Raw genomic sequence first — 18,783 nt, forward strand, 5'->3', positions numbered from 1 at the left:
AGGCAGCGGCCACGGGACCAGAGTCTTTTAGCAATTATTTTCAAAATACGCCTTCCTTCACGGACAGATAAGAGGTCTGCTAGTGTCCAGCAGGGTATGCTGCAGAAAAAGACTGTATTAAATCTCATTTTACAGGGGGCAAAGAGGGGAAAGATAATAATGTATTCCAGAGACTGAAACTTAGCAAATGAATGCTTAGCTTGAAAGTGGATGCATGTTTGATTTGGTACCCCACACCCTTAAACTGTCTCCACTGGATGGAGATTTTAAAAGCTTTTGGCTTTAGATTATATTTACTGATGGGATGAAAAACAAAATATGGCTTTGCTTTAAAGGTTGAGCAACAATAGCAACTCCTCAGCGACCATAAGGAAATCTCTGGCAATTGTATCCCCTGGCAATTGTATCCCCCCCCCCCCGCTTTTTTTTGGTGATGCTCTGCCTATGTTGAAAGCAGCAGTAGGAGAAGAAAAGAGGAAAATCTGTTAGGAAGTGTCTCCATCATTTTACATCCTTCATCAAGGCACATGAAATGCAAATAGCAATCTTCCTTCCTTCCTTCCTTCCTTCCTTCCTTCCTTCCTTCCTTCCTTCCTTCCTTCCTTCCTTCCTTCCCCCTCCTGTCTTTCATCCTTCTTCCCCCCTCCCTCTTCCTTCCTTCCTTCCTTCCTTCCTTTCCTTTCCTTTCCTTTCCTTTCCTTTCCTTCCTTCCTTCCTTCCTTCCTTCCTTCCTTCCTTCCTTCCCCCTCCTGTCTTTCATCCTTCTTCCCCTCCCTCTTCCTTCCTTCCTTCCTTCCTTTCCTTTCCTTTCCTTTCCTTTCCTTTCCTTTCCTTTCCTTTCCTTTCCTTTCCTTTCCTTTCCTTCCTTCCTTCCTTCCTTCCTTCCTTCCTTCCTTCCTTCCTTCCTTCCCCCTCCTGTCTTTCATCTTTCTTCCCCCCTCCCTCTTCCTTCCTTCCTTCCTTTCCTTTCCTTTCCTTTCCTTTCCTTTCCTTTCCTTTCCTTTCCTTTCCTTTCCTTTCCTTTCCTTTCCTTTCCTTTCCTTTCCTTTCCTTTCCTTTCCTTTCCTTTCTTTTCCTGATTTCTCCCCCATCTTGTCTTTCATCCTTTCCTCCTCCCTCTACCTTACTTCCTCCCTTCCTTCCTTCCTTCCTTCCCTTCCGTTCCTTTCCTTTCCTTTCTCCCCTCTTGTCTTTCATCCTTCCCTCTTCCCCCTTCCTTCCTTCCTTCCTTCCTTCCTTCCTTCCTTCCTTCCTTCCTTCCTTCCTTCCCCCCTTCCTTCCTTCTCCCTCCATTTCCTCCCTCCCTCTTTTTCTCACACAGGTAAAGAGATAGAGAATATTTTGGGAAAATGCAGCAAAGCAGCTTTTGGAGAGTTGGGGTGAGCATTGAAAAAAGAAGCTGATGTCAGACAGTTTCTCATTAAAAAGCCTTCTGAGAAATGTAGGCTGACTCTGAAAGTAATTAAAGAAGGCACTCAATTAGATTATATGGGAACAGAGAGAAAAGGGGGGATCTGATGGTTAGTTTATCCTAAGGCCAAAAACATGATTGGTTGACGTGGTTATAAAGTCCTAGTAAGGATTAGGGTGATTTACAATTCCCGTGTCCTACAAAAAGGAATTGAAAGAGGAAGACAAGTGTGTATTTTCACCCTGCAGAGCACTTAATGCAGAAGTCTCCAACCTAAGCAACTTTAGGACATGTGGACTTCAGCACCCAGAATTCTCCAGCCAGCCAAGGTTGGTGACTCCTGACTTAAAAGGTGAAAAGGATTATCTGGAATATAGATACCTTTATCTTTCCTTAGATCACTGGGAATTTTGTTTGGCATTCTCCCAAAAAACATGTTCCACATACCTCAACGTACTATTCTGCAGTTCTTTGTTATCATCCAGGTCAGGGATCTTCAAACTTGGCCCTTTTATGACTTGTGGACTTCAACTCCCAGAATTCCTCAGCCAGCATGCATGGTTGAGGAATTCTGGGAGTTGAAGCCCACAAGTCATAAAGGGGCCATGTTTGAAGACCCCTGACCTGGATGATAACAAAGAACTGCTCTAGACAGTGCCTGAGATTATTGGAGGTCACATGAACCCAGGTCACATGAACCCAGGACATTGCAACTGTCATAAATACGAACCAGTTGCCAAGCAACAGGCTTTTGACCATGTGATCATGAGGAAGTTGCAACAATTGTAAGTGTGAAAAAAATGGTCATAACTCCCATTTTTAGTGCCGTTGTAAATATTTAATGCTCTCTAAAGAACTGTCATAAGTTGAAGACTAACCTTGGCTCTTTTATGACTCGTGGACTTCAACTCCCAGAATTCCTGAGCCAGCACAGCTCAGCTTGGAAACTCTCCCTTTCCCCTCAGCATGGCTGGCTCAGGAATTCTGGGAGTTGAAGTCAACAAGTCATAAAAGAGCCAAGGTTGCCTACCCCTGGTATAGGTCTATCATGGAGTTGTTTTGTCTGTTTGAGCTCAAAACTGGAGATTGATGTGGGAAGTGTCCAAAACAGGGAACACATTTCTTGTTACACTATTTTTGCCTAATATGTGTGGGTTCCTCTCCACTCCCAAATAAATTTCAGAAGTCTCTTGAGAAACCCCAGAGAATCTATCTTGAGACCCCTTGAGAATTAGTGTGGAATTTATCCACAGGACACAACTGGGTGGAGTAGTTATTTCTGACTTAAGTGAACCCATTCATCTGTTTCATTATTTCCTTGTGAAAGAACAGACTGAGAAGTTAATTGAGTAACTAATTCTGAAAGAATTATCCAAGAAGCCAAGTGAGTTTCTCCTGCAAAGCCTCTTAATCTTTTTTTCTTTTTTTGTAAGCTAGAGGACAAATCACGTTGGAGGAAGCTTGGGGATTTACAGTACATTATATCATTCCAAAATCACATATTTTTTTTAAAAAAAGGATATGTTTTATGAAAAGATAGCTTTCTATTATTGACAGCCTTGAGAAAGAGAGATGAAAGTGTCTGGATTATAAACATGTCCTACAAATTAGCCCTTTTGTGTTATTTGAAATGAAGATTTTGGTATAGCAAACGTGTGTTAAAAGGAATGCCGTTATTTAAACAACAATTATTTAAATGTCAGGGCATTGCAAAAAGATATGTTTGCCACTGCAGTGTAGGAAAGAACAAGGCAAAGGTGATTTGGGTTCCTTCCTATTTTTTCCAATAGTTTAGTGGGGACATTTAATTTCTCTGAAGATTTGCTTCTCTCAGCAACTTGTGGGAGAGAAAAAAATAAGTTGTGAAAAAAAAAGAAAGCTATAGGATCCATCATCATTCTCTCTGTAAGAGACCTAGTTGATACAGCACTCTATCTATCTATCTATCTATCTATCTATCTATCTATCTATCTATCTATCTATCTATCTATCTATCTATCTTCTATCTTCTATCTTCTATCTACCTATCATCTATATCTATCTGTCTCTATTATTAGATTTTTAGCTCACCTTTATTACTTTATAAGTAACTCAAGATGGCAAATATTTCTAATACTCCCTTCCTCCTCCTATTTTTCCCACAACAACCCTGTGAGGTGGGTTGGACTGAGAAAGAGTGATTGGTCCAAAGTCACCCAGCCAGCTTTCATGCCAAAGAAGTGGGACTAGAACTCACAGTGCACCCTGGTGATTGACCCAAAGTCACCCAGCCAGCTTTCATGCCTCAGATAGAACTAGAACTCACAGTTTCCTGGTTACTAGGGCAGCACTTTAACCACTAGGCCAAAGTGGTGTTATAATTGACACAGTAAGACATCAGAAAGCCAGAATTTCAGTTACACCTTAAAGCATTGTGTATTTTGGGACATTGCTGGTGAGATAATTTTACCTCCTGTTACTACTAGCTGAATTACACCTGTGTGTATGTCTTTGTGGGAGATGTGTAAACCTCCTCTCTGCCATTGTCATCCATTGGCAGAAAACAGCTGTCCAGAGCTAATTTATTTCCTAATGCTGCAGCAATGTTAATTCATAATTTACACTGGTAATTCGAGCTATTATTAATTTCAGATGGTGTAGGGCAAGCCTAATTAAAATATGACACCAATTGCCACACATATGTACCAAGGACTACCATTTAAAATTAATGGGAATATTAAGTGTGACACTGGTCTCAGACAGTCTTTGCTCAGTAATTACATCATTATGGCTGCAAATATTTGATAAAAGAAGATGGAGTGGACTGAAATAAATAAATAAGACAACGCTATCTGTCTTCTCCTTTTGAACCGACCTCTTACAATCCTCATGATCCTTCTCTCCTTCCTCCCTTTCTTCCTGCACCAGTTTTTTTGATTCCATATTTGATTTATTCTCTTCTGATGTCAGAGATCAAGGCTGTTTTGAATAAGTGAACAAAGCTGGGGTGTACAGCCTGTGATTTTTACCTCTCTCTACACACAGCTTCGCTCACAAAAACAGACAGATTCGTTGCGTTAACAAGTTAGAAATATATATATATATATATATATATATATATATATATATATATATATATATATATATATATATATATATATATATACATGTGTGTGTGTGTGTGTGTGTGTGTGTGTGTGTGTGTGTGTGTGTAGATCTTTGGTCATTTGGGTTTTTTCCCACGTAAAATTGGAGGTATCAGGGCAACGTTTCGACGAAATCTCATCCGTCATCCTCAGGCTGGTGACTTCAGCTTCCTTCTTCTGGGAGAAGTGTCACACTTCTGAGGATGACGGATGAGATTTCGTCGAAATGAATTTTCAAGCGGTCTGTGCGAATGGAGTGTGTGGATGTATGTATTTGGGGAGACTTTGGGGAACGGTTGTACTATATTAAAGAAAATATTTTGAATCTGATGCATTTTATCTCTCTACTCCAGACCTGGGCATTTTACAGTCCCTGGGCCTCATCCTGCCCTTTGGCTGTGCTTGTCCAGACCACGTGAAGTCAGTCAGAAATTAGAAATCAAATGTGAATAAGTGTACAGCATGCACGCAATACAACTGCATGGCTTTTATTTTGAAGGCAACTATTATTTTTTTTGGTCAATTTATGTATGTATATGTGTGCCTGCACACCTTCTCAGCCCTATAGGTTTAGTCCAGGGGTAGGCAACCTTGGCTCTTTTATGACTCATGGACTTCAACTCCCAGAATTCCTGAGCCAGCCATGCTGAGGGGAAAGGGAGAGGTTTCCATGCTGAGTCATGCTGGCTCAGGAATTCTGGGAGTTGAAGTCCATGAGTCATAGAAGAGCCAAGGTTGCCTGCTCTATGCCAATGAGGATGCGCATGTGCTCATGAGCACCCGCCGGCCGTTTCCACAGCTCAGTTGCAAAAACTCATCAAGGCCCACTGGTTGGGGACCCCTGACTTAGCTGATCTATCCAGGGTAAAATTGCAATCCAAACAGAAAGCAGAAGCAGCTTTATTTTGGAGAAGGGGAAGATTAAAGTCAAGCAGCATAAGACCCCAAAAGGCCCATCAGAAGAGAACAACCCTTCTCATTGTCTTTGCAACAACCCCCATTCTAGAAAATGTGTCTTTCTTGGATTACCCATGTTCAAAAACATGCCCCATGTGTGTTTCTGGAGTGTCGTTAATGTAAGTTAAGAGATCTTGAGGAGACTCTCCTTGTCTCATTTGAACTTCATCAAACTAGGATTTCCTCTGCTGTAGATGAAGGGAATAGTTCCCCTCGGCCTCTTCAAAGAAATCAACAGACTTGGAACCTTGTGCACACAGGTATTCGGTGGCACATGGCCAAGCCAGGCTGCCTCCGAGCTCATTCAGATGCCCTGTTTCTGTTTTCCACATCAAGAGGCTCAATAAATGAAGAGAATGTTTTTATAGTAGAATCTAGAAATACCGATAGCGTTGGTGCTGCATGAAAGAGGATACCTGGTGATAAGTTAATTTCTCTATTTTCTATATTTTACTACCTTATTGCATTGCTACATAGTCTAGCTCTGTTATCTTTCTTTTTCTTTCTTTCTTTCTTTCTTTCTTTCTTTCTTTCTTTCTTTCTTTCTTTTTCTCTTTCTTTCTTTCTTTCTTTCTTTCTTTCTTTCTTTCCTTCCTTCCCTCCCTCCTTCCTTTCTTCTTACTTTCATTCCCTCCCTCTCTCTTCCTTCCTTCTCCCTCCTTCCCTCCTTTGTTCTATCCTTCCTTCCTTCCTTCCTTCCTTCCCTTTCTCCCTCCCTCCTGTCTTTCATCCCTCCTTCCCTCTCTCCCTCTCTCCCTCCCTCCCTCCCTCCCTCCCTTCCCTTTCTCCCTCCCTCCTGTCTTTCATCCCTCCTTCCCTCTCTCCCTCCCTCCCTTCCTTCCCTCTCTCCCTCCCTTCCCTTTCTCCTTCCCTCCTGTCTTTCATCCTTCCTTCCTTCCTTCCTTCCTTCCTTCCTTCCTTCCTTCCTTCCTTCCTTCCTTCCTTCCTTCCTTCCTTCCTTCTTTTTCCTATTTGGCCCTCTCCAGCTTCAGGATTCATGAGTGAAGATGAATATTTGGAGATCATGAGCATCACCCGGGAACAATCGGGGGAATATGAATGCAGTGCCTCCAACGATGTTGCAACTCCTGTTGTGCGGAGAGTAAAAGTCACCGTAAACTGTGCGTAATATTGAATTTTTCTTTACCCTGCAGCTCAGAGGAAGGAGGATTCACTGCTTTTTGGGGGTTTAATCTTAACAAAGACATTCAGATGCTTTATCTTAAGTCTAACCTTTACTCAGTCTAGCCAAGAATGTTAGCTGGATATTTTAAGAGATTTAATCTAGGACCTTATTCATGAAAATGATGGGGTCGACCACTGAGCTCACCTGCCTTCTTAATAGCTAATATGCCTCCTCACAGTTTGGGCAACTGCTAAGAGAGAGTAAACAATTATATTGCAAACTGAAGTATGTATTCTTTTGTCCTTGGTAAATTTTATTTTTATTCAAAAAGTTAAAATACAAACTCCAAAAAAAAATGAAAATAAAATTTACAAAAACACAACAAAATTAGGCAAAAATATTTTTTTTTTCAAATGTGGATTAAAAGGACAAAAAACAGACACATACATATATTTGAATACTAACAAATATATTGAAACAATGGTAACCTCCTCCCCATGCAAGAAAGCATACCTGCCCTAAAATTCATGCTTAACAAACTGAAGCAGGTATTCTAGGGCTGATATGCTTTCTCAAACTGGACAGTCCACAATGTGTTGGGATCACAATTCCCAAGGTGTCTTGTTTACTGAATCAATAGTCTTCCTTTGCCCACAGGTTTTCCATTCATGCAGACAAGCCTACATTCATTTAGAGGTTAACTTAACCCTTATGACCTTATATATTTGCTATGTCATTTACTTATGGGTCCTTATACACCTTACCATCCTCAGGATGCACATTCTCTTGCACCCATAGCAAAATAATGTGAAAACAAATGATGTGCTGTCACTCTGAAGGCTACAGATGTTTGTGGCCAAAATGTATTAATCGTTCCCTGCCTGGGAGAGTGTGGATTGTACATATTGTTGAATATATCACCACAACTGGAAGTTCTTTCTTTCAGATGGGCTAATAAAGCCATTTTATCAAGTTCTGGGCATTACTTTCATATCCCAGATATTTTCTAAGAGGACCTTGCAGATGAAACATGAATGGCTTGTTGTGAAGCACTCAAGAAGGAAGGAAAGTTTTTGAAGCAATAGCAGTGTAATAAAATAATAATAATAATAATAATAATAATAATAATAATAATAATAATAATAATAATAATAATAATAAAAAATAGATACCTGGTTGATACCTAGGATGCTGGCAGCAACCCGTGTCAACCATTAGTGCCAGTCAATTTGAGTGTTCAGTTGACTGAGTTTCATGTTTTATGAATAAACGTTTTATAATAATAATAATCCATTCCCTAGTTGCTTAACTTGTTCCTTTCTCTGCAGACCCACCATATATCTCAGACACTAAGAACACTGGTGTGCCAGTGGGTCAGAAAGGCATCCTTCAGTGTGAGGCCTCTGCAGTTCCATCAGCGGAATTCCAGTGGTATAAAGATGACAAACGGTACATGAGTTACTCAAGGGTGGCGTGGCGGGACGGGTTGTCACAGTTGCTAAAACAGAAACTACCTACTCCTTAAATATCTTGTAATTCTGCTACTCTGAAAATGGAGGAATATGGAGGAAAAAGGCAGCATGTGTGTTTGAATGCATGTGTGTGTACGTGCAGACGAATTGGTGTCCATCATAAAGCATCACAGACGGCGCGGTGGCTCAAACCCACTGGGTTTGTTGGCTGGAAAGCCAGCAGCTCAGGTTCAAGACCTGAGTGCTACGTGATGGGGTGAGCTCCCGTTCTTGCCTAGCAGTTTGAAAGCATGTAAATGCGAGTAGATAAATAAGTACCACCTTGATAGGAAGATAGCAGCGCTCTGTGATGTCATGCTGGCCACATGACCACAGATATGTCTTCGGACAGCTTTGGCTCAATGGCCATGAAACCGAGTTGAGCACCATCCCCTATAGTCAGCAGTGACCAGCGGAGTAAAATCCGCAGGGATTCCTTTGCCTTTTTTTAATATATAGAATCACACAATTGGAAATGGATGTTTAGCCCATCAAGTCTAACCCTGGCTTATTTGAGGGAGACTGACAGATTCCTGTTAGCTTTTGTATGAAGCCAACCGACAGATCAGAGCTAGTCACCTCCTTCAGTAAATCTCCTTCTCCTAACACATCCAATTTTTTTGCGTTCTCCACTTACTGCTATTTTCATTCATCACTGATCAACCTGGTCTTACTCCATTCTGCCTTCTCTATTCCCTTTTTGTTCTCCTTGCTAGCAAAATTTAAATTGTAAGCAGTTTGGACTTGATTTTTTTTTTTTACCAATTATAAGTTATTCTGTAAAGAAGATTGATGACGCTGGCATTTGAAAGTGATTCTATCAAGTGGGAGGTGCTTTGTAGCACGTTGCACATACCCTTAGCACAAAAACATGCTTTTTCTGTAAATGGTCTGGAAATATTTTGAATCACAGCTCTTGTTGTCAGGATTCACGCCAGATATTCTCTGACACAATTCTTCCAGGATTCAGACATAGAGCCTATTTATCACAGGTCCCAAGGCATGAAAAGGCAGGAAAAGATCATTGTTACAGTTCTTACAGTGGATTCCTGTCAGAAATTGGGTCATTCTCCCATCTTAATGATCACAAGGAGGCAGACTACAGAGGTCCATCCAAAAACAACTATGAAGATATTGTCCATCTGATGAAGATATTTTAAGTTATCAGTCATGTGGCAGTCTCCAATTATGGGATCATTTCATCAATTATCCTAGTAGCAGACTACTAGGAGTTGTTCTAAAGCAAGCCAGGGCAGTGTAAGGTAAAACAAGGGAACACAGAAAGAAACCAGCTAAGTGAAAAGCAACACATAAATAATAGCAATAGCAGTTAGACTTCTATACTGCTTCACAATGCTTTAGAGCCCTCTCTAAACGGTTTACAGAGTCAGCATAAATTGCCCCCAACAATCTGGGTCCTCATTTTACTGACCTAGAAAGGATGGAAGGCTGAGTTAACCTTGAGCCGGTGAGAATCGAACTGCTGTCAGCTGGCAGTCAGCAGAAGTAGCCTGCACTACTGCATTCTAACCATTGCACCACCTCAGCTCACATAAGAATACCAGAAAAATTATCTACTGAAGGAAATGGGATGAAGGAACTTGGATGGTGAAAAAAGGGATAGAACAAAAGACCTTCATAATTGTGAAGTAAATACAGTTTCTCTAGTTGCATTTTGTTCCTTTCATCTCCAGATCTTTTTTGGGAGGTCATCTCTTGTACGTTCCAGCTTGAACTGACACATGCTGGGAGGCCATCTTGTAGAGGGTTGAATGTTAAATGGGAATGGAGCAAATTAAGAGTCCTGTGGCACCTCACAGAAAGAGACTTAGAGCTAGATGTTAGTTGGATGTCTGTTTCCCCTACGAACACTGACTGGAACTTATGTAGAGGAAGGAGGAGAACCGTTGGGGCTCCTGCTCCCAACCCCTAAATTGATCCAGAAAGATACTATAATCTCTAAGGGTACTGAGAGATCAAGGAAGATCAAAAGGAATGCATGTATTCCCACCATCTCAGGAGATCAACAAGTGTGATCAACACCATTACCATAACTAGGTTTAAACCCTGGTTAAAAAAAAAGATCAAAAATGTTCTCCTGAACTAGTTGACGGATGCCCAGGCTACAAAGTGGCAGGGATTTATTTTTTTTCTTTTCTTTCAATGAACCCATCTCCTGGAATGAGACTAGACCCCTGGCTAAACCAGTTGCAATATATATTTTAAGCGAAAGCTCTTCATAAAGGGATTGTGCGAACATGGAAAATTACATCAGCTTTGTCCCCAAGCGAGGAGGGTCGAATCTAGTTACAGCACTCAAATACATTAAATTATAGGTAGCAATACAATTTACAAACAATCGCAGCAGTCTTTTATAACTGTTTTATCTCCACGGGCGAACTTGTGACCGTTCTTTCTTTTGTGGTACAGCTCAGCTATTGGGATCCGTGCATTAATAGGAGAGAATCTCTATTGCTCAGGTTTGAACCGTGATTTCTGAGCTTGGCTGTGCATTGACAACCTTACTTGGTCAGGCAGCAAAATGTTTGAGCTCAGAGAGCACCAAGGACTCCACAATTCACACCTCGGCAGTACTGGGTTTCTGCATTTGGCTCTATAATGTGGAATTGCCTTTGAGATTATTATTGATTAACTTAAACTATTTGTTCAAAATGAACCTGCTCAGTTATGCACCAGCTGCTTTGTCACACATCTTTTGCATCTGTTTTTTAAAATATCTGCACTGATGATCTGGACTGATGAAAAGAACAGCTCAGATACTCGTGTTATTATAGCATCAAGGCTAGATGACCTCGATAATATTCATCTCCATTTGATGTTCCTAATGTCCATGCATGAGTCCATGCATGATTTCAGGATCACCCACATAGTTGGGTCTTCTTTTCAATGATCTGTTTCCTACAGAATGACCTGTCCCTTCCATTACAGGATCAGGACCCAGCTTTGGAATAATTTTGATAATACCATGCAGAAAAACATTCCCTTCATATTTTACTATTGTCCCGTTCAGTTTCACAAAGGAACTGAAGTCTGATGGATGAGTAGAGAATGGTGGCTTTGCAGATATTTATGGAGAATGAATCTCTCTCTCTCTCTCTCTCTCTCTCTCTCTGTGTGTGTGTGTGTGTGTGTGTGTGTGTGAATGTCCTGGCTTTTCTTTTTATAGACTTGTTCCAAGTTCTACAGCTTATGTGGCTTTCCACACTTCAAAGAAATTTCGGGGGGAAAATCATAAAGGTGCAATTCTTTCTATGGAGCTTTTAGGATTAGGAAGTATGGTTACTTAGAAAGCTTTTAGAGAAGTGGAAAGCTGTAATGCTAGCCTTTGCCACCTTCAACAAATTCAAAAGTAACACTAAGAGGAATTGGAAAGAGATCTGAAACTATGCTGAGGAAAAAGTAGGAAGCCAGGAAGAAAAGGAAATTTAGAAAGTGCAAGGGAGACTCTGTACCCAGCCATTGATTGAAACCTTGGGTTACTCTATTGGCTTTCCCCAGCAACTAATCACACTCATTATTGGGTTAATAATAATTGGTATTATTATTTCATTATTCTATTTACTACTCTCTTATAATTTTCTTACAAGCTACTTGAGGTTTTTCTCAAATTAGAAACTATATACAATTGAAGGAGAAGAAGAGGCTTAGCTGGAAGGAGGGGTTAAATGTGCCATCAGCTTAGAGTCACTATGATGCCACAAGAGACCCAAGTCCAGACAATCCCATTCACCCTTATCTGGTACCAGTTTAACTTTGACCGTTAGTCAACTAGATTCTTATATTAGAATTAGCAACAATAAACTCTTGTGCTTTGAACACAACAAATGCTCTTGGTTATTTGGGCCTGACAACAACTGTGTTAATAAATGAAATATGTGCGTCTGTATCTTTGGAATTTTGCTTGTATATGTGTGCCTAACATTGTAACTCCTGTGTTTCAGGCTTCTTGAAGGACAGAAAGGGCTGAAAGTGGAAAATAAGGCCTTCTTCTCCCGTCTTACTTTCTTCAATGTGTCTGAGCAAGACTATGGAAATTATACTTGTGTTGCCTACAACCAATTAGGAAACACTAATGCTAGCATTATTCTCTATGGTAAGTAACAAATAAGTTGATGGATACAGCTGGCACCGGGATTGATAGAACTATAGGATAGTGTTGGAAGAGGCCACTCAGGTCATTCCCTCTTTGTTATAGGAATCCAAATTAAAACATACACGACAGATGAGTCTCTAGTTGAATATACCCATGGAATGAAAGTTCAACCTCATTCTGTGTAATTGGCTCAATTGTCACATTATAAGTGAAGATAAGAATAGGTAAATCAAAGAAGGACCTACTTATATGGAATGCTACATAAAATCAGAACAGATCAAGACACAAATCCATGTAATAAATTATGAGATTGGTCAACACTTATAATAACTTCCCTCTTATCATCTTACGCTTAACCTGGCAAGGATAACTATATATTTACTTTGTTATTTCTGCAGTTTACACTCTGACATAAGATCTCAGTGGCTTTGTCAATGTAGGGCTTGTAGCAAATACAATTCTGGAATACCAAATGTCTCCTCCAGCATAGAGAGTGTAGGAACAAAGCAGCCTCTTGATCGGACAAAATCAGTTTGTAGACCGCTCCATCCTTTAGACATTTTGTGCAGATATTATAGATAATGACTTCACCATCCCATTTTTTTTCCAAATCATCATATACTCCATCCTCTTTCTCACTGATTTTAGAACTTGTATTATGGTTGTGCAGATATCTCCCAAGAAATAATCATTAGATTGTTATATTGATATCATATCAGTGTGTTTGTAGCAGCTGAACAGTGTCTTCGTTCAAGTCTTTTCTTCCATCCCAAAATAGCCTGCAGGGATTTTATTAAGGGGATAAAATTAGGAGGAGCCCTAGTTGAGGAGCTTTGAACACTCCTAAGAAAAGGCAGGATGTAAATGCAACAAAAGAACCATTTTTTTTCTTCTGCATTGTTTCTGAACATCCAGCCTAAAAAAAAAAAATCTCTCAGTTCTCCTTGATTCCCCCCCCCCCTCTGGAAGTAGCACACAAGGATGTTCTCCAGTTTCAAAGTGAAAGTTGTAGGACTAATTTTAGTTAAGAAAAAAACAAAAAAACCACACTTTCGGTTACTGGAATTGTTCTTCCTTTCCATTCAATGAAAAAGAAGAGTATGATGAAAGAAATCTGATTCCATGGGCTACTGCACATATAAAATAGCTGAAAACATAACCTGAACCTATGAACCATCTGCAATCAAGCCAATGTCAGAAACTGTCGCTTCCCAATCTGACACCATGAACGATAAGGAAGCTGCTTCATAGATATCATCTAAAACACAGGTGTCCAACCTTGGCAACTTTAAGAGCTGTAGACTTCAACTGCCAGAATTCCCTAGCCAGCAATTCTGGGAGTTGAAGTCCACATGTCTTAAAGTTGCTAAGGTAGGGCATTCCTAATCTAAAGACTCAAGAGTGTGTGTGTATTTTTTTTAACTGTTCTCTGTTCTGGATTTAACTGGTCTTTTCAACTCATACCAAAACCCTTCCTCCCCTAGTCTCTTTCTGTAAAGTACCAAGCTGTGTGCTTAAAAAAGGCTCTTGTAACTTTAGATCATGGGTGAAATGTTTCTGTTAATGATAACATCAACAAATCCATTTAAGGACATAGGACATTGTGGTGTTTCCCCCCCACCTCCCACCCCAACCTTTCTCTCCTGGAAAGATTATTTCCATAAGGTGAATTCTTCACCTTTTTGAAAGTTCTACTCTGGACATCTCCATTTCTACCAGGTATTTCCAAACTCAGTTCTAGAATTAGGTCTTGCAAAATTCCTTTCTTCCAGGCTTAGAAAACCAAGCAGAGATACTAACAGCAAGGAATGTCAACTCTTTATGTCTTCTCAAAAATAAAAGCAAAAATCTCACCAAGCCTTTCCTGGTATTGCCACACTGAAGCACCATCTGTTAAGTGAGGCGTCTGAGAATAAACAACCGAAGCATCTCCACAATTCCAGGCGGGCTTCCAAGTTGTGCTTTCTATAACTTCAATATACAATTTTAAAAAATTGACTAGAGCAAAGGAAGGTGGGGAAGAACTCTGAAGCCTTCCCTAGAAACTATTTTCTCCACACGCCAGAGCTCTGATTAAAGTGATGGATCCATCTGACACCACTCACAGCCAGAGACAGCTCTAATTGCTTGTCTTATTTCTTACGTTTCTTCATGTTAGAGAACGAGCATGACTGTTCACTGTTCATGCCCACTAGAAGCTGGGGTGAGCAAATCCTCCAGAGCCTTGCTTCTTTTGGCTTTCACATGATTTCAAGCCAGACTTGTTGTCCAGAATTCTGAGGTTTTCTATCTATTGACTATTCCAAGATGGGCTTGAGGTTCACCACCAGGAGCATAAATGGTCCAAAAGCTTTGTCCATAAAGATGACAACATTGTTCTTGGCAAATGAGATTCACAAAAAACAAGGAAGGGATAGGGTAGAAGATGGGACCAAAAGAGCTGTGGTGGTGGTGATGATCATGATCATTATCATGATGATGATCATGATCTCCGTTCAAACCTGTCTCGCTCTTGGCGATTCAATGGGCTGGGTCTCTCCACATCTTCTGATCTTGCACTACTTCTGTGAGTTTTTCTATGTTCTAGTTGGTGGTCAGCTCTGATGGTATCCTATGTTCTTGGGTTTCCTTTTATTGCTAACTCTTCCAAGCAAAACACCAGACATTTCATTAGAAGGCAAAATCACAAAAGAGCTGTAATGTCCCTGTACCCTGAACAAGGAAGATGTGGTCACTTATCTAACATGATCAATATTCCTATTAAGAGTGTGACAAAAATAGTTTAAAAATCTTCTTGATCATCAACATGATGCAAGATTTACCCATGTCTTACATCCCTTTCTATGTATCTTTACAGCAGGTGGTATGAACATGGAAAACTATTCATTGAACTACCCAAGAATAATCAGATTGACCATTTCCAATTATTGTATCTTAGCACTTATTCTACCAGCACAACGTACTATACATTCTTCTTCCAATCAAAATTCCAGTCAAAATTCCTTCTGAATGCTTACATTAGATTTTCTTGGAGTGTCCACATTGACCAAATGTGGTTATTAATCAGGACCGAACTGAAAGATAGCAATAGAGGAGGGTATACATTTCTCATCAGAGAATAATTTTAATATCTTAGCAAAAAGAAACTGACTTTGAATGGAGTTGGGACAGAGGAGTTTCTTCAACCTTTCCACTTTGGATGTTTAGTGTCTTCCTTACTCATATCTTTCCTTCATGGGTGGAAGCATAGTTAGAAAGAGGCTACCTTTAAAAAGAAATAAGGTTTATTAGCTTTTTCTCGGATGCTACCATTTCCTTCATCAACTACATAAGTAAAGGTAGTGGGAGAAGTAAGTGTGCTAAATCTCACATTATTTAAAAAAATAATGGGTGGAAAGACATTTTCACCAGCATTATTAATATTATTGTGGCCAACATTGGATGGAAAATCAGTATAGAAGCACAGGAACTATATAGTCTATCATCCTTCTCCTTTGCCTCTGCTCATTCTTCTTTCCCTTCCATGTTCCTTGATCAAGACAGTTTTATCTCAGCCCATTTCAATTTTAAAAAAAGAGAAAATTAAACCTACAAGGCAACTATAGCAAAGCACATGTAATGCTACCACAGGCCAGCTGAAATTTGGGAACTGAATGAAAGTCATAAAGTTGGCTTTGGGAAAGTTACTAATAGAAGGAAACTGATGGTCAAAGGAAATCAGTGCAATTGCTTCCAGTTGGTGATCAATAAGATGCAATATTAAATAAATATTTTGGGTTGGTCTTAAACAACACAAGCAGGCAGAGGGAGAGGAAGCAATTGGAAATCTCTGCAGTGGTATGAAACCATGCAAACAATGGGATCGTGTACTCATCTGTACATTAGGAGCTAAAATGATGTATAATGCTGATTAGTTAACTCCTGATGACTTCTATCCCATCCCATCATCATAGAGTTGCACCATCCAGCCTTGCAAAAATTGTGGGACCAAACATACTTCCAGGATGAGTGGCATAGTTATCTAATGTTGTTCCTAGTTAGAAAGTGCCAATTCTTAGTTCATCAGTCGTTAATGGTTTCAATTTAGACTTCCCTGGTTTAAAAATTGGTGTTAGATTTTTCTTTCTTAGAGCAGAGATAAAGGTTTGTAATGGCCTTTGATATCTTCCCACTGCTTTGGGAAAAGAAGGTCACCACTCAAATGCAGATGGAGAAGACCTTGTAGAGAGAAGTTAGAGCAAGCATAGACCCTTCCTGTTGCATCGGGGATATGTGCAGTAAGGGATAGGTGGAGTCCCATAGACCCCACAAATAACCACAGTAATGGCAATAGGCAATGAGAGGGTTGGACAAAACTTTGCACCAGCATTTGGACCAGGATAGATAGACTTGGACTCTGGTTACAGATGATCCCATTATTCATTTTTAACAAACAAATATATAATATATGTTTCTGGAGCACATTCCAAACTAAAATAGTCATCATTATATAACTATGATGGTCCATTTTTTTTAAAAAAAATCTATTATATAAAAGTCGAGTGTTTTGGACTGATTCTGTAAAATATCAGGGACATAAAAGGCATTCTGAAGCTGAACAGATATATGTTAACTGAATGCTCTACAGAGGAAATATATATTCTTGTCTAAAGATCCAGGGATCCCAAAGAGATCAGAAGAATTCATATGGATTATCAACTAAGCCACAATAAGGAACATTTATGTAAAATGCAAAGCCTTAAGCCATGATTTGGAACCATAGTCAGTCATGCAAGATCCTAAGACAGCCCTCTTAGTTTGATGGGTAAACTCTTAACTGAAGGACAACACTTTTCAAGAGAATGCTTTGTGTTTTTTCTGACATTGGGCACCCCGTATAGTGTACTATTGCCTGTTTCTGGATCCTGTCTCTACTTGCTTCTGCTTTTATCTACTTTCACATAGACCATCTTACAAACACACAATGTATCTTACCAATTCCTTTCCTGACTATATCAGTAGTGTAGAGAGCATAGTGACTCTTTTTCTTGCAGTTGTTTAAATTACCCCCAATTAACTTTATCTATAATAAAGGAACTATGATCAATTTGTGAACTGAAAAGGGTTCTATCCTGGTCTAGCACAGTGGACAAAATTTGGTCCCCTGTCCACAGTATGACAATTAAAGCCATACCACCGTGACTTTTTTATTGTCCTGGCTTAGTCTTGGTGTAGAAATTATTCTTCCTCTCTTTGCCAGTTTTGCGCAACACCTGTTAACTACATGTAACATAAAGATTTGCTGAAATGGAATAGGGTCTTGTATCCCTTATTCATTTTATTGACCAAGCAGTTGTGGTCCTAAGCAATGAAATAATGCATTGCTTGAGAAGTAATATCATTTAGGTTGGAATTATAAAAGAAGCTAAGCAGAATTGATCTGTGAAAAAGAAATGAGATCATATTGCGAGCTATAGATGAAAGGGAGCTCCCCCCCCCGCCGCCAAGATGTGTCTACCTTCAGCTCCCAACACTACCAGGTTCCCTGGGAGTTATAGCTCAAAAACATCTGGAGGGATGAGACTTCCTCACAGTCAAGCCAAGCAGACCTAAACTGAAATCCTAGCTTAGTCATGAACTTAATACCGTAGGTGATTTCCCCCGAAGTCATTTGAGCCAATCTTACAGAAACATGCTATGGATTATTGAGACAAGGTAGCTGAAGAGGCAATCAAAACGCAAAGCAATCCAGGCAATTGCCATGAATTCAAGAGTGTAGAAATAGTTTTGTTGTTCTGCCACCCATCTTAGACCTAGCAATGGGATCCCCTTGTTCTTTAGCAAGGGACTCACAACAAGAGAGATCCAGGAAAACCTAGCTTGCAGAGAGCCCAGTAACGAAAGACAAGATGCATCAAAGTCGGGTTCTGATGCTAGAATTTGGAATGAGACATTACATCCGAAAACTCTGTGGGGTGTTTGGGCGGTAAAGAGCCAAAATCTACATTAGTCAGATTATTAAACAGAGCTTCCGTTTTATCTTGATGCCTTCGGTATACGGGGATTCTTCAGTTAACATGTGAAGATGCTTCAGAAGCCCAGCTAGATTCTTCAATTAATCATCTTTCTTAATTACGTTGTGACTGTTACTTCTTTTCCTCCTTCTCATCCTCAGCTAAATATCAAGTGTGTGATGAAGGTGGTTATGATGATGGTGTTGGTGGATTCTGGTTCTTATTTTGGAATTTAATTAGGCTTTTGCTTCTACCATAGACTTCTTTCCTAGCAACCAAGTTATTGTTGCAAAGAGGATGGGAAATGGCAGGCTGCCTCTTGTTTGAAACTCTTTGCTTTCTAGTGCCACTTCTCACATCGAGGAGGAAATAAGGAACAGCGAGGAGGCAGGCTCAGGAAGCAATAAATGAAGATAACAATGGCCTCCGGAAATTTTAAATAATGAATCCTCTATTATGCTTTTTCTTTTTTTGGAAGGAGAAGGGGAAAAGAACTATTTTTATCTTTGGAGATGCTTGCAATTGATGTTTTTCTTTTCAAGTTAG

The 18,783-nt window shown here is 39.9% G+C and overlaps 1 protein-coding gene across 3 annotated transcripts in view; it reads left to right on the forward strand.

Moving 5' to 3' along the window:
* NTM (neurotrimin) overlaps window positions 1-18,783 on the forward strand; it is a gene marked incomplete at its 3' end in the record, with an annotated part of 227,829 nt that overhangs the window by 198,723 nt on the left and 10,323 nt on the right. For all 3 annotated transcript variants that reach the window (XM_083368626.1, XM_083368627.1, XM_083368628.1), the window contains exons 4-6: window positions 6,480-6,614; window positions 7,948-8,068; window positions 12,093-12,244. In XM_083368626.1, coding sequence (XP_083224752.1) covers window positions 6,480-6,614; window positions 7,948-8,068; window positions 12,093-12,244 — 408 coding nt within the window. The remainder of the gene's footprint in view (window positions 1-6,479; window positions 6,615-7,947; window positions 8,069-12,092; window positions 12,245-18,783) is intronic.

Source organism: Vipera ursinii, assembly GCF_947247035.1.
Source record: "Vipera ursinii genome assembly, chromosome: 8".
Lineage (NCBI taxonomy): Eukaryota > Metazoa > Chordata > Lepidosauria > Squamata > Viperidae > Vipera > Vipera ursinii.